Source organism: Solanum stenotomum, chromosome 10, assembly GCF_019186545.1.
Source record: "Solanum stenotomum isolate F172 chromosome 10, ASM1918654v1, whole genome shotgun sequence".
NCBI lineage: Eukaryota > Viridiplantae > Streptophyta > Magnoliopsida > Solanales > Solanaceae > Solanum > Solanum stenotomum.
This window is the reverse complement of record NC_064291.1, coordinates 30,273,398-30,289,095: the sequence shown is the minus strand read 5'-3', so window position 1 is coordinate 30,289,095 and position 15,698 is coordinate 30,273,398. Positions and strand designations below refer to the sequence as shown.

Below are 15,698 nucleotides of genomic sequence, written 5' to 3'. Positions count from 1 at the left end.
AAACCTATTGAGAAAAAATAATTTAATACGGACATCAAGAGGTCGGTTTATATTGTAATTCATTTTTTCCGGAAAAAATTCCAACCTCCAGATGTTGGAATTTGGTTTTCCTGCTTTCCGCAAACCGACCTCCGGATGTCGCTTTTAAAAGTAATTAGATGAAATAAAAATACCGACCTAATGAGGTCGGTATTTTAATTACATACTATCGACATTCGAAAGTCGGTATTATAAAATATTTAATTGAGAAAAAATTCCGACCTCTTGATATCGGTATTATTTTCTCAATTAAATATAAAAAATACCGACCTCATGAGGTCGGTATTTTTATTGTAATTCATTTTTTCCGGGGAAAAATTTCGACTCCAGAGGTCGGAATTTGGTTTTTCCGCTTTATTTTGCATAAAAACCGACTACTTGTAAATACCGACCTTCGGAGATCGGAAATTTTTAGGTCGATATTCACTGTTTTTTTAGTAGTGTATCCCTCAAAGTTGAAACGACCATAGTACAAGGTATGTTATATTAGTTAGTGCAGTTTCCATTTGTATAAGGCCAATCATAGCCTGGTGGATATCTGTTGCATATTATTGTGTGGTGATGCTCTGTGAAGCAATGTGTGTATTTTGGTTAGCTGACAGGTTTTGGATAGGTCTATTTACAAAGGAAACTATGCCAATTTTTTTCTAAAAAAATAATACAATTTTTATCATCTTAAGGAGCTGCCTTCATTCGAGGACGAATGATCCAAAAGGGGGGGGGGATAATGTAATACCCCGTAACTTAAAATACATTTGCGACTCGTAAACACCAATGCATAGGTCTGATATTGGGGGAAGTATATCATTGAAGATGGTTAACCATACCATGTAACCCTTATATTTAGTTATTTGAAGGGTTAAACAAAAGTTTTAGGCCAAAGAGAAAAGATTCAAGTTTAAAGGCTCATTGTGGAGGAATACTACAAATGATCTCATTTCTCAGTTGACTTTGGACAAGTATATCTCCTAATATATAAGGGGTTAGAGGACCTACAACCTATCAAATCAAAGGTATTTGAGTATAGTTTCCAGGAAAATAAACCGCTCGTTAAAACAATATTGGAGTAAAAAGTAATGTTCATTCTACAACGTACGCGTGCACTACCCAATCATAGCGAGACATGTGGGACATAAGAGAAAGTCGGCCAATTGTTTTTATATTAGAAGTTTGGGATATCCTTTCCCATATACTCAAGAACGTGTAAGAACTGGTTTCAAGTTATTTCTTCAAGTTCTTCTCATCTCCAAACCTCCAAAGCTTAAGGTAAGTTGGTTTCTTCAAGAATTAAGTGTTTTCCTCTCCATACACTTATAGATACACTTCGCTAAATTTTTTCTTGAAAGAAAAAGTATTGTTCTTGAAGAATAAAAAGGGCAAGGGCTGCTTTTCATGGATATATAGTTATGACTCCTCTTCTATCTCCATAAAAAGTATTCTAAGTATGCTTTAAGTATAATTTGGGGGAAGGACTCACGGGACAGTGTTAGGAAGCCGTGAGTCCATGTTTTAGCCATGGTAGTTGATGTTTTGGTGAGGAGGGAGTTTGTAGAAGGTTGTGTTGGTTGTTGTTTTGACCAAACAAAGGGTGAATGGTATTGTATTGGGGCAGTAAGCTGGTTACGATAAAATTGAAGGCTAGGTATAGAAAACGCAACTCTTATAGTTCTTGAAAATTTGTCACTCACCAATTATTTGATGAAATGCCTAAATTGCTAAGAATATGTTGTAGCTGGTTATATGAGCTCCTATTATTCTAATTTATTACATTTGTTCTCTACCAACTTAAACTATGAGATGATAAAGGAATTTGATGTCGTTGACAAAGAACTCATGGGATGGTGTTATGTTATAGATAAAGTTGTCAATGAGTTTGACGACGTAAGATAGTAAGTCCCGAAGGAAGGTATACAAAGTTAAAACATTTTCGCCCTTAAGGCACGACCTAAAGTCGCATGTTCTTTCGATAAATATCATCAGGGATTCTATGATACATGAAAGCAAGTTATCTAATTTAATAAACCCTCTCATGTTTGAGTCCTAAACCAATAGAGTTACAATATTTTTTTCTTGTCAAGGAAGCAATATGTTTCACATAACTATATGTGTCTACAGTTGAAACTCTTAGAAGTTAGAAGGTGTACATGTTGCATAAATTTAAAGGAAGCAGTTGGCCACATACTGTTCATAAGTGTATAGGTCACAAGATATATGATTCTCAAGCTAAAGAAAGTAATCACAAATTGTATCATGAGCTACATGATTTATGAATTAATTATTATTAGTATTTACATTCAGTTGAGATTATAGACTACTCTACAGTGTGGGGTGGGTATTTTTAGGACTACTATGTGCAACACTATTCTGTGCACAGAATTCAATAGAGTCAGTTGGAATTTCCTGTCGTGGATTCACCTGACTGATACAGGCATGTGGGCAGACCATACAGGAGCCCTGGGAGCATACCTTGATAGACCTCATTACCCAGACTATGAGATTTCACGCGTCGCCATGACAGTGGGTTATCGATGCCATACACAGTTCACTAACCGTTGTCAGTAGGCCACCATGTGATTCCTTGACAGTTAGTTTTACAAAGAGAAAAGAAGCTATATGTAACGACCCGTAAAATGATAGAGTGAAACTAGAGCCTCACATGTGAGTTTGGAGTCGAGAACTTAATAAAATGATTATATTTGAATTTGACCCAAAAAGTTCTTAAAAATGTGTTTCGGAAGTTACCGGAAACTTGTTTAGCTGTATATAAAAAGATCCGTTTCGTTTTTCAAAAATCCGACTTCATATTCTTGTTTAGGGGGTCAAATTGAGTGGGAAATGGGTCTAACCCAAATTTTAGAGCAACCGTTTCAAAATCCGAAATATCCAAGTGAAGCCTTTTTCGAGGGTCTACTTTGGAGGGTCATATCTCCTAGAACACAAATTATTTGGGTGGCCAATAATATATCCATGGAAAGCCCTTTGAGTTAGCTACCTAACGCACATCGTTTCATCTCATTCGGAGTTCGAACGAAGAAGTTATGCCCATTTTCGTAAAATCTGTTCGACAGGAAAAGGCAATTTCCAGTAGGCGTGGTTACTGTTCACCCGCCTCATTTTTTTTCTAAGTGTTGGACCATTCTTCTAAAGGACATATATTATTTCCTAGACACCATTAGTTCAATTCCCATCTCTAAAACATTTCCCTCTCTACAATCCTCCATTAAGAAGAAGAAGAAGTGGGAGCTAGGGCTTTGGATTCAAGGCTTTCTTCATCAAATTTCGTGGGAGATCATAGCAAAGGTATGGTGGTCTTGATCCCTGTCTAAATTTCCATTCAAGGAGCCAAATCCAAAGTTATTTCAAAGTATGAAAATTTTAGGTTTTCACTCAATCTCATGGGTTCTTCCACCAAATGGTTTTAAAAGGTTTCTAATGGCACTTTATGGTTATATTGTTGTTGTATTAACGATTTAAGATGAAAATACTCCATGAACCCATGATTTCTCTTTATTCCTAGTTTATGCCTTTATGAAGTGGGTTGCTAGATAATGAATGTATATGAATCAAACTTGTTTAAAGGTCTTTAAATTGTTGAAGTATGTCATNTCCTAGTTTATGCCTTTATGAAGTGGGTTGCTAGATAATGAATGTATATGAATCAAACTTGTTTAAAGGTCTTTAGATTGTTGAAGTATGACATTACCCATGCTTATTTTATGGTGTATGGGTATGTGAGGCTTAGGGCCTTAAAGGCATAGTATGAGAAATTGGAGTGTTATCATGACATTATATGAATGAGAATTCAATGAAGATAATGTGATCATGTTATGAACGTAAAGGTGTTGCAATTGAAAGATTATTTCTCAATTTGACACTCATAAATGTTGATGATAGAATATGAAGGATTTTTCAATATAAAGTATACCTTGAATTGGTAGGGCTTATGCATCATTTTCTTGTATAAATGATCATATTGTTGATTGTTGAATCCTCGGATCGGTAGGCTAGTGGCACCCTTCCACACGAGCTTATAATGACCCTTGGAATCGGTAGGCCTATGGCACCTTTCCATGAAGGTTAATGATGAGACTTGAACCGGTAGGCCCATGGCACCCTTTCAAGAGGAGTTAATGAGCTTTCCTAAATGAACCTTGAAACGGTAGGCTTAAAGCACCCTTTCACGTGTTAATAAATGCAATTTGGAGTTGGTAGGCCAATGACACCTCTCATATGTGATAATGTCAATGTAACGAACTATTCTATGGGAATGTTGGCTAAGCACCGAGTGGATTTGGTTAGATGGAAACTCCCCCAATAGTTAGGCATGAGTTTCAATGATCGTCTACCTTATCCCATAAACTATGTGCCCGCATAGGTAGCTAGTGGATCCATTAAGCTATATACCGGTCTTCCTTAGGCAAGTAGACCACCTCTTTACGGTGTGGGGACTTATGACACCGGATTCCATGACAAGCTCTCATGGTCTATGTCGGTTAAACGCTTACTTCCCATCATGCGAGATTTCATTATGGTTTCTTGATAGGTTCTACAAAGTGTAGGTAGTAGTATGGGATGCTACCTATACATTGCACGAGTAGGCTTGGAGAGGGTCATAGTGAGTTTCTCTAAATCCTAATGTATGTGATACAATTGTGGCCTAAATGAGGTTATTAAAGAATGTTGGCTCTCAAATGCTTAATATGAGATGCATGCTATACTTGGGTTATATTACGAGTTATTTTCCCTTGTCATGTCTTAATTAATGATATACCTCTTATGTATGAATATGGTGCAAAGGTGAAAGAAAGGAATGATAAGTTACCTTAAGTGACCTTAATGTGGTGCCTTAGTATGGATGGTGGTATGGGACGCCATCCATACATTGCACGAGGTATAGCATAAGGGTTTCTTGAGGTGAAGGTCCAAGGTAAAGGTTTTCATGTTGAAATTGTTTAAAGGTAATATTATGACTTACTTGATGTTTATGCTTGTATTGTATGTCTTTTATGCAACTATTCATGGTACTTCAAAAAGTGGCATAATGCATGGTTTCTAACCAAAATGTCCCTTTTAAAGCATGTTTTGCATGGTCATCATACTTAGTACATTTTGTGTACTAATCCATATTCTTCATATTTTTACTATAAGTGTAGGTTCCGGCAAGTGATCCCTCCTAGCTAGTTGAAGTGTTGAATTGCTTTCCTCCAAGACTTGGTATGTCCTCATGGATTCGAGGATAAGACTTTTAAGTTCTTTTGTTCATGTAATAGACTTAATAGACTTCTTTTGATTGTAAAGTGCCGTATCCCTACTTATGTTTTGTGACTGTGTCTAAGATGGCCATGTGAGACTTAGACTTTCGCTGTGTGTTTTTAAAGTTGTTTTATTGAAGTTTAAATGTGTGGATGTAAATAAGTTTTTTTTTATTCCGCACTATTTTCACTAATGAATGCAATGAATACTATGTGGCTCGTATAAGACCCCTTCGGGGTCGAATACGCCATGTTACGACTAGGGGGTACTCTCAGGTCGTGACACTATATAAGAAAGTAAAGATATCACTTAGGCAAATTATAGGGATTCTATATATATATAAATTAATAAGCCATGAAATGTTAGATGAGGACCCTTGAGGTTGGTCACAATTCCAGTTTTGGATTATGTCTCTTGCATACATATGCTCAGATTTGCCTATCTTGATATTTGATTCATTTAGCATTCTTACATGTCTACTTGTTATTCATTCTGCTTTACATACCAGTACATGTTTTATATGTACTGGCGTCCTTATTATTGTGGCGCTTTATTTCTATCACTACATGCTCAGGTACTCAGGACAATACGCATTTTCAGTAGACCAGAGACTTCCAGTTTAGCAGTTTGTAAGCTTCACCTCTACCTGGAGCTATCAAATATTTTGAGCCTATATTTTGCTATGTATGTACATATATTTGAATGGGTATGTCGAGGCCCTGTCCCGACTAGTTATCAGATTCACAAATACATACTCTTTAGAGGCTTCTTAGACTTAGTTTTATTTCCATTGTAAAGTAGCCCAGTGGTCCCTTTTGTTATCTATGTTTTAGCATGTGTCTTCATATAGGTTCCGCTGCTTATGAGTCTACAACTTTGGCATTAGATTAGTACAGATAATTAGCAGGTTCTTGTGTATATCCTTGATATCCACCACTTTCTAGTTAGGGACGTGACAACCATATTTTCTAAAATCATATCTAGAAGGATGCATATCTGAAAACCATATTATCTGAAAAGATTATAATGATAATGTCAAGAAAAGATAAAATAAATAAAGTAAATCCTTTAGGCGGGAGTTTCTCTTAACCGACATATATCATGTGAGCTAATGATGCACCAACTTACAATCCCAGTTTGGGAGGGCTGTCCTATACCTTGCTAGGGTATAGAACTTGTCTATCTAATGTGGATCCACTAATCTGAGCCTCTCAGGGTTAAATGATCAACCAACAAATCGGTGAAACACAATCATTTGGTGGCACGTAGTTCTAGAACTTGGGCTATCTAGAGCCCTTATTGACTCAGTGCTAAGTACTATTCCCAAAACATACCATATATATAAATCATAATATTTATTAGCTTATCTAGAAGTTTGTAATGAGTCTTGCTCTAAAATCTTTTTCTATAACATATCTTTCTGTGAGAATATGCTCAAATATGTGAGATGAAACTCAAATCATTATTTCTAAAATCATATGATAAAATCTCTGTCTAAGACATTTTTCAAATTATGAGAAATTGTCTAGAACATGCACAACTTATACAATCTCAAAATAGCTTTCATAATAACTTAAGGACTCTAAAATCATACTTTGAAATATAAGGTTCATGAATCATAAGTAGCATTGTGTCAATAACTCATAAGAATGAACATGAAAAATCCTACTAAGTATAAAAAGAAAATATAATAGTCAAGAATCCATAATCATGAACAAATAGTTCAAGAAATCATGCAATCCGGGTCATCAATGTGGTGAATTCGAAAGTGGGTTGGGTAACCCTAACGATTGAATTAAGTTCATGCAAATTGAGAAATCTTGGACATGAGGATGAAAGTATTCCTCATTGAAATCATACATGCCTTATTAAGGAAGCTTGATGGAGGATCTCGAAAGATGAACCCTAACTTTGATGTTTCTTGAAGTTTTTGAGTGTAGAATTTTAGGAGTGGATAAGTGGGTTTTTATTATGAAAAACATTTTTTCTACATGCTTAGGGCCACTTAGATGACTTCCTACAAGTTTTTAGGACAAAATTACCTTTTAAAAAATAAATAATAAGAGCTAGAAGTAGGAATTTTATTCCAACGGACAGTGAGGTCTGTATTCACTCCGTGTCGCGGAGCCATCACGGAGCTTTTGCCAGGTTAGAGCATATCTCGTAAATCAGTGATAACTCTTTACACTTAACTTGGATTGACGCAAACTTGACGGTGTTGGAAAGAAGACTCATAATTCTTTAGTTTTATAGGTTATGAGTCACCTAACTTTTCATATTCTAAGAGATGATTGTTTGAAGTTGACCCTCATATGGACTTATGCGAAAACTTAGCTCAGAGAAATGCTTTGAACTTGTCTTGGTGTTAGAAATCTCTTATGACCCTAAATAACTTTCAATACCATTGCTACACTTGGTAAAGAATCTTAAAACACATGAGCAAGTAGGACATCACCCGATTAAAGCGCATATACTTACAATGAACGATTCAAATTCTAAGAGTCGAGTTGTGAGGTGTTACAATAAGTTACTTCACATCGATCATTGTTTTAATAGTATTTCGTTTACTTAATTGCTTAATTGTTCTAATGACTTTCAGATGCAGTTTATGGTCTGGTATCCTGTAAAGTTTTTTGTTTTGAATTTCATTTTACTGATTTTTTCAGTTTGCATGTAGAAACTGTATAGTTAATAATTTTGGCTTTATATCAACTTGTTGGTTCCTTGAAGAGATGGTAACTTACTACTTTTTCTCTGTTCCATAACTTCTCTTCCTGAGGAAGACGCGGTCTAGATCTGTTCACAACTCAAACATGATGTTCATTTTGTACAAGTTTTCAGTGTGCATATTCTTGAAACGATGTTGCATTATCTATTGAAAATTTTCTTGATGGGTCTCTAAAGATATAATTATGATGTTCTCTTGTTATGATCATTCCTATCTTGGATAAGAGAGAGTATTTAATAACAAGAAAAAATTAACTTTATTTGATAAATATTTATGCTTTTCTGGTATCATTTCCTCTTTGTACAATGCAAAATATACCATGACTCAAATTTTCTCAATAGTAATTTTTTCCCCAAAAAAGCACATTCACACATCAACTCATCAAGACATGAACTTCCTTTTAGGTACCACACTATGAATTTCTTGTCGACAACTTATATTAAGACGATGTACCCTGCGAGCTATGGTAGAGAATATATATTATCCCATATTGAAGTTTTCTTTGAAAGCATCTTTGGAAATTTTATAGGTCACAACCTCAATTTCATGTAACTTTCCACATAGCTTAAGTAGGCCTATTAAAGAAAATACATTAACACTTTGTTTCCTATACGTCTTTCGTTAGTCTTCTCTCCTCGTGTTATTAAATTAAGAAGGAACTCTATGATTAGTTTTTGCACAATATATCTGTAGCATTGAATGTCTTAGGTAGAAAGTTGTAATAAACCAAACTGTAACAACTTTTATGTGTAATTGCACACTATAATATAGCGTATTTTCTAAAATTTCCTTTCTTTTTTTGGTGCCTTTTTCCTTTTTTTTCAAAAAGAGAAGTAAGCATGTGCATTATTTCTATCCTAGCCTTATCAAATGGTTGTTCCGTATTTCTACTACCCAACTAGTCACTTTCCACAGAGTGTTACTTTCTATGCATGCTTCTTCTTCTATTTTTGATGGGATGAACTTCTTCATGATAATAATAGAAAATGTGTTTGATAAATTCTTACAATATTGAGAAAAAGTGGGTAGGAATTTATAGAGATGTTTTGGTATTATTTGGAAGATATATGACACTATAATATTTTTTTCTAATAAAGTTTGATTTCATGTAACTAAGAACAAATTATTGTGATTAATCATATTGTAGATTATTTTTTTCTCATCACTTTTCTACTACAATTTGATTTTATGAATCTCACATACAAACAAATTGCTTAAATGTAATTAATTACAAATAGTTTTATTGAATAAATTTTTTAAAAAAAATAACTAATCAATTATAATAAACCAAATACACTAAGAATTAAATAAATTTGATGCGTATCACATATCCAATACACATGAAGAGGTCATTCACAAATTTGAAACAATGTTGAAAGTGCTGGAGTTTAACAAACGTGCCATGATCCAAAGTTCTGGGCTATTTAGAAAAGGTATGGAAAGAAATGGAGACGGAGAAAGAAAGAATATTATTACTATCTCTTTAGCATCCCAATTATGGTGCTATGCCGGTATACGATGCACCCCATCGGCGATAGTCTCCATATGATTAAGTATGAACAAGCTTCTTCAACAAGTACTATGACCAGAGGCTAATCGTTAGGGCTCTTAAACGATTGAAGAAAAACATATATGTTTTTTTAAAGTTGTTGCATGTTGGGAATTTTAAATATAGTTTGCTCTGTGTATTGCTTCCACAATGTTTGGGGCAATAGAGATTAGAATAATGTCAATAAATTAATTATTGATGTCGAAGCAACAGTAATCCACCTCAAATGCTCTTCATGTGTCAAGAAAAATGAACATAGAAAATCATTTCTTCTTTATGAATCAAAATTCCATTCCAAGTTCTTCCTGATACCTCCCAAAGCTAGTGTAGAATAATGGACTTCTAGACCACAAACATCAAATATCTTGTAGAAATTAGAGCTTATGTATTTCAGAAAGTTAAGCATTTCAATTACATCAGAAAATGACTTGTAATCTTTATTATGATCGCCTTTCATTGGTTGTCCCCGAGTATCATTATCAAGAAATGTAACTACTTCTTGTACTAATTTCTTCAGGTGTAGATCTACTTGTTGTTAATAGATCGGTATGGGCATTATTCTAATATATAACTCTTCTATATAGTTCATTAATAGGTGAGAGCTCATTAGTTTATCCCACATATATCTATCTGAATGATCAGTCTCAAATGATGAGGAAGAATCAGTAATAGATCGAAAACCATCCAGTCTGGCTCTATATTTGTTCGAATAAAATGCTTAGTCAATTCCACGCATCTAACGAAAAAGTCCTTTCTTATTCCAACTTTTCAATCCTCCCATTCATTTATCTCCCCCCAATTATTCTCATTCTATCAACGAATTTCCACCAATAAGTATTAGAACAGTTGAAGAAATTGCGAATACATTGACTTTACACGAGCAATGTTATGATCCTATTACAAAAAAACACCTCATAGCAATTGAACGGGAAATTAATGTGTAGCTTATATAACAGTAACAATGTTTGGATATTAGTACTACTTAGTTGCATTTATAAAAGAGGACATAAAAAGCACATATGGGCCAACGATTGTTTAGGCTGGATAGAACCATTGAAAATTATCACATATTACCGTAAATATCACATTCAGATAATATAATTATGACAACCATTTGATCTCCTTGCAAAAATAATCACTAGATTTCATAAAACAGGACATTTCTTAATTAACTTGAATATAAATTTATGAAACTCAGTATCCCAATAAAGTTCAATCTCATCACCAACACTCAGCCCACGATTTCTGAACAAATGCTCACAAACAAGTGCATAGTCCTCACCTGTTATCTTCTTTTCAACACAAGCACCTGTATCATTTATTTGATGGTTCTCTTCAGTAACATCAATTAACCGAACACATTGCCTGTTCCCACCCCCTTTCATTACAAGCTCGACCATTTCCTCCATCCAATATCGAAAAATATGTTGAAAAACGAATGCAAGCAACAATATCTTCACAAATTTCTCATCAGGGCTAACCACCTTCTTCAGCTTCCAGGGGGCTTGAACCCCAACAGGATAAGAGCCGGTGTTCGTCTTCTTAATAGTAATTATAGAGAAATGTGTTTGATGAATTTTTACTATGTTGAGGGAAAAAAGGGTTGGAATTTATAGGGAAGTTTTGGTATATGGCACTATAATTATTTTTCTAAAAAATCTTGGTTTCACATAATGAAGATCAGATTACTGTGATAAAGCATATTTTGACTTTTTTCTAGTCATTTTCCAACTATAACTTGATTTGATGAATCTTGCACACAAGCAACTTATTTAAATGTAATTACAAGTAATTTTATTTATTAAATTTATAATAATTAATAATTAATCAGTTAGAATAAATCAAATTACATTAATAATTAATTATATTTGTAGCGTATCACATACACTGTACACAAGTTGGTACGTCTATTTAACAATATTATTTTTTACTCTTAATGTACTTTTTATTAATAATAGGGAAATTATAAAATATGCCAACAAACTATTAGAAATTATTCACTTAAATCACTTGTTAAAAGTTTGGTTCATTTATATCATTACTATTATAAAACATATTCATTTATGTCATTATTTTTAATAGCGGTTTTGTAAAAACAGTTTTGCCATATGGCCTCTTGTTAGTGGTCCACAAAAAAATCAGACACATTAAAAAAAGAAAAAATTATGGAACATGGAAAAATTGCCAACATATTTATGGAAAACAACTATAATTTTAAAAAAAAACTCCAAAAACTCACTATATGTTGTTTTTATAGAAAACTCTCTCTCCCTCTGCCTTTCTCGCCCTCTCTCCCTCTTTCTCTCCTCTCTCTCTATCTATCTATCTCTCTCTCCTGCCAATACGAAGAAATGCATTCAAATGTATTATGTATCAATTTTATTCAGCCAAATATATGCTAGATTATTGTATTTTATATTAATTATGTCACGCTCCGAGGCTATCCCTTTGACGTAACACGGGACCTAGGATCACGAGTGACCCCAAGCTAACCCTGTGACTGGCATATCATAAGCATACTATAAAAGTTACTGAAATGAACATGTACGCGGAAGCTAAAACAGTGGATAACTAGAAGTGGAGAAAACCCCAACTAGTCTGAATATATAAAACATACTAAGAGTTTAGTGATAACTGAAACAACCAATGAACAACTCAAGCTGAGAGAGAGAGAGACATTTGAATGAGTTATACTCAATAACTGAGTTGAGTTACTGGGACATGCCCCAGCTAACTCTAACAAAACTGGAAACTAAAAATAATGACTAAAATGAAAGCATGTCTATTTTCCTCGAAATATGAGGACTCGCCACTGAAGCTAGTGAAGTCGAATCCAGAATCGATCTAAGCATGATCTGGATGCTGAGTACCTGAACCTACATCATGAAAGGATGTAGTGCAGAGTATGCGTCAGTACTTGGAATTACTGAGCATGCATGATACAGATACTAAGCTAAACAAATATATATGAGTTGAACAAAGTATAATTGAGCATGATATAATCTGAACAAATATATAGATACTGAAATATAACTGAAAAGCTAAGTTGAATTCAATGACCAACTATTAATCATGAAGATAACATGCTGAACTGTAAACTGATATAAATGTTGAAAACCTGGTCAAATGCACTAAGAGTCTGACAGTGGGAGCTACTATTAACCGACATAAACCACATGAGCTAAACATGGAGTCTGATGTATACTCCCCATCGAGAGGACCCAATATACCTTAACAGGGGTATAGAGGCATGATTGGCATGATCACTAAATCTGATGCCCAACAACGAGGACTTATAATCCTACGGGGGCACGTAGTTTTGGGACTTTGAGGGTATGATGAATCCTAGTCCAACTAGGTGCTAAGTCTACTCCCAACTGAATATGTATATGACTAAAATGTAACTGAAGTACCGAATAGCTCAAAATACTGACATGCTAACTGAGAACGCAACGTTTATATACTGATAATGTGACATTCGAAATCTGAAGCATGATTATCTATTTAACTAATCTAGAAATTGTAATTCATGAACTAAGAGAATCTACACAAATTAGGGTTCTAAGTACTATGCATGAAATTATACTAAATTATCAAGAAAACAAGTTATTTAGATCAAGGGAACCATAATCACAATAAATCATGAAAATATAGAAACCCTAGGTCTGAACATTTTATGAGAATCTGAAGAACTAATTGAATTCTAGGGACCTAATGGGTGAAAGGAACCCACTAGTGAAATCCCACATACCTAGTGACGAAAACTATGCAGAAATCCTTTGTATTTTGGGGTTGAACTTGAAGAACACCTCATGCTTGTGCTTGAGAGGGATGGTCAACTTACCTCTTTCTTTTGCTCTAATTTGGGTGATTTTTGGAGAATAAAGATTTAGGGTAGGTTCTGACTAGATTATTAGGTTAAGACTGAGTAAAAGGACGTAGTTTAGGCATCAAACGATGTAGTTTAACTGCCTAATTCATAGAAAAGGACCAAAATGACCCTGACTTAAAACAGACGAGTGTCATCTACTATAGTACTTAGGGGTCGTCGTTTAAACTACCAACCGTCGTTTGGAGTCGATGTTCATGCTCTGTCCGATAGGGCTTCACTAAAATGAGCATATCTCTTTACTCCGAGCTTGGATTTTGGCAAACTTGGTGACCTTGAAAAGAGGATTAAATTATCTTTAACTTGATAGGTCATGAGCCACCTAATTCATTTTGTGCTAAAAGATATGACCGTTTGAAGTTTACCCAACAACCATTTTCCTCGAAATAGCTCCTGACCCTCACCTACGGTCATAACTACGGTTCGCAGGTCCAACCACTGACCGTACTAGTCGACTGTGGGTGGAATCAGAGACCAACAAATTTTTTTATCTAAACGACGGAACTCCACCTACTCTGTGGGTGGTTCCGTTGGTATTGACACCAGTTTTCTGAAAACTAGGATTTTCTCCATTTTGAGATCCCAGGTGCTACAAATTGTACTTGAAAAGCTATATTTGGATTCATACAAATGCAACATGCATTCATCCTCTATATCAAATATATTATGTATCAATTGTATCCAATCAAAGTGAGGATGGACACAATTTTTTCCGATGTATGTTGAATACAATTGATACATAATACAAAATAATTATGCATTTAATAAATAAATAATACAATGCAAAATAAATATAAAATACAATCATCTTTCCTCTCTCTCTCGATCTCGCTCACCTCTTTCGTCTTAATATATATATATATATATATATATATATATATACACAAATTAGTTTGTTTTGTATTTTTTTCTCCAAAATCTGCAAAAAAAATAAATACAAATGCATAGCAAATCAAAATATAGTTGTGAAATATAATTAGTGAAATTGTAGCTATGAAGTCCTATTTAAGGTCTAATATTTGCTATTTTTGAAAGTTTTCCTTCCGAAATAACTCACTCACACTCTATTCATTTCCCCAACTTGAATTGAAACTAACCCATTGAACCGAGACGAAATTCACCAATAATCTAGGCATAAGGTAACAACAAGAGAGGGCAAATTTCCTCCATTACCCATAACAATTGATTAAAAAAAAATCAAGTACACATAAGAGAGTTTCATGGCATATTCGAGTCAACCTTATGTAACCAATAATATAAGAACCTAAAAAGAATAAGTATATGTAAGGGAGTTTGACTTACACATAAAGAATAAGGACAGGTAAAGCTCCAATTCATTAGAATTTATGAGGCTTGATTCTATGTGTGTTTGTTTATTGATGGTTGTTGTTTTTCTCATATATTAGATATGTTCTTGTTAACTGTGTTGATAGTAATGCATGCATCATATAAGATTAGGAGAGTTGGAAAGACATAATGTGAAATGTATGATGTTGTCAATTGCTTGCGATGAATATTTTACATGAATGTACAAGTGTGATTGTGATTCATTATGGTTGTGATTGTATTATGTGTTGATGATTGGGATCAGATGTCACGACAGCACATATTGTTATTGGAATAGCTATCCTCCTGGTACACTAACATCTGGAGCAGGTACTGATGAGTTCGAGATTTGGACTCATTTGTGGTTTTATTGAGATAGATTTAATGTCCTCAAATGCTTAAATTGTGCCATAAACTAATGTTAAATCCTTGATTTTCATGTATATGGATTGAGGAACAAAGCAAGAACACTAACATGCAAAAAGAAACAAAACAAACTAAAGAATTAAAGAATTGAAGAAAGGCAAGCCTGGTGATCGCTAAGAGCATTTGGCGAATCACCGAATGGCTAGTTCTATAGCCTAAAGTTCCAGTGTGCCAGCCCTGAGGGAAGAAACCAAGTCGGCGACAAAAAGGAACAGTCGGTGCATCGTCGAGAAGTTCTGCGAAGCCAAGATAGATCGCCCAAAATTACAACCTTGAAGATGTTGAATGCCAAGGCGAAAAGGCGATGGAAGAGGTCAAAGGGCGGCTCGCTGAGTGGTTCGGCGAGCCCGACTTACTTCGCCAAATGGCCATTCGTAGCTTATTTTTGGCGACTATAAATTAGATTTTGAACATTTAGTTTAGGATATTTTACATCTTTGAGTAGTTGAAAACACTTTTCTCTATAGTCTTTGATAGCTTTGAAGATT

The 15,698-nt window shown here is 34.5% G+C and overlaps 1 protein-coding gene across 1 annotated transcript in view; it reads right to left on the bottom strand.

The window, feature by feature from the left end:
• Positions 1-10,969, bottom strand: part of LOC125842890 (putative F-box protein At5g52610) — a 75,785-nt gene extending 64,816 nt beyond the window's left edge. The window contains exon 1 of the mRNA XM_049522171.1: positions 10,743-10,969. Within this exon, the coding sequence (XP_049378128.1) occupies positions 10,743-10,969 (227 nt within the window). The remainder of the gene's footprint in view (positions 1-10,742) is intronic.
• Positions 10,970-15,698: the final 4,729 nt, after the last annotated feature.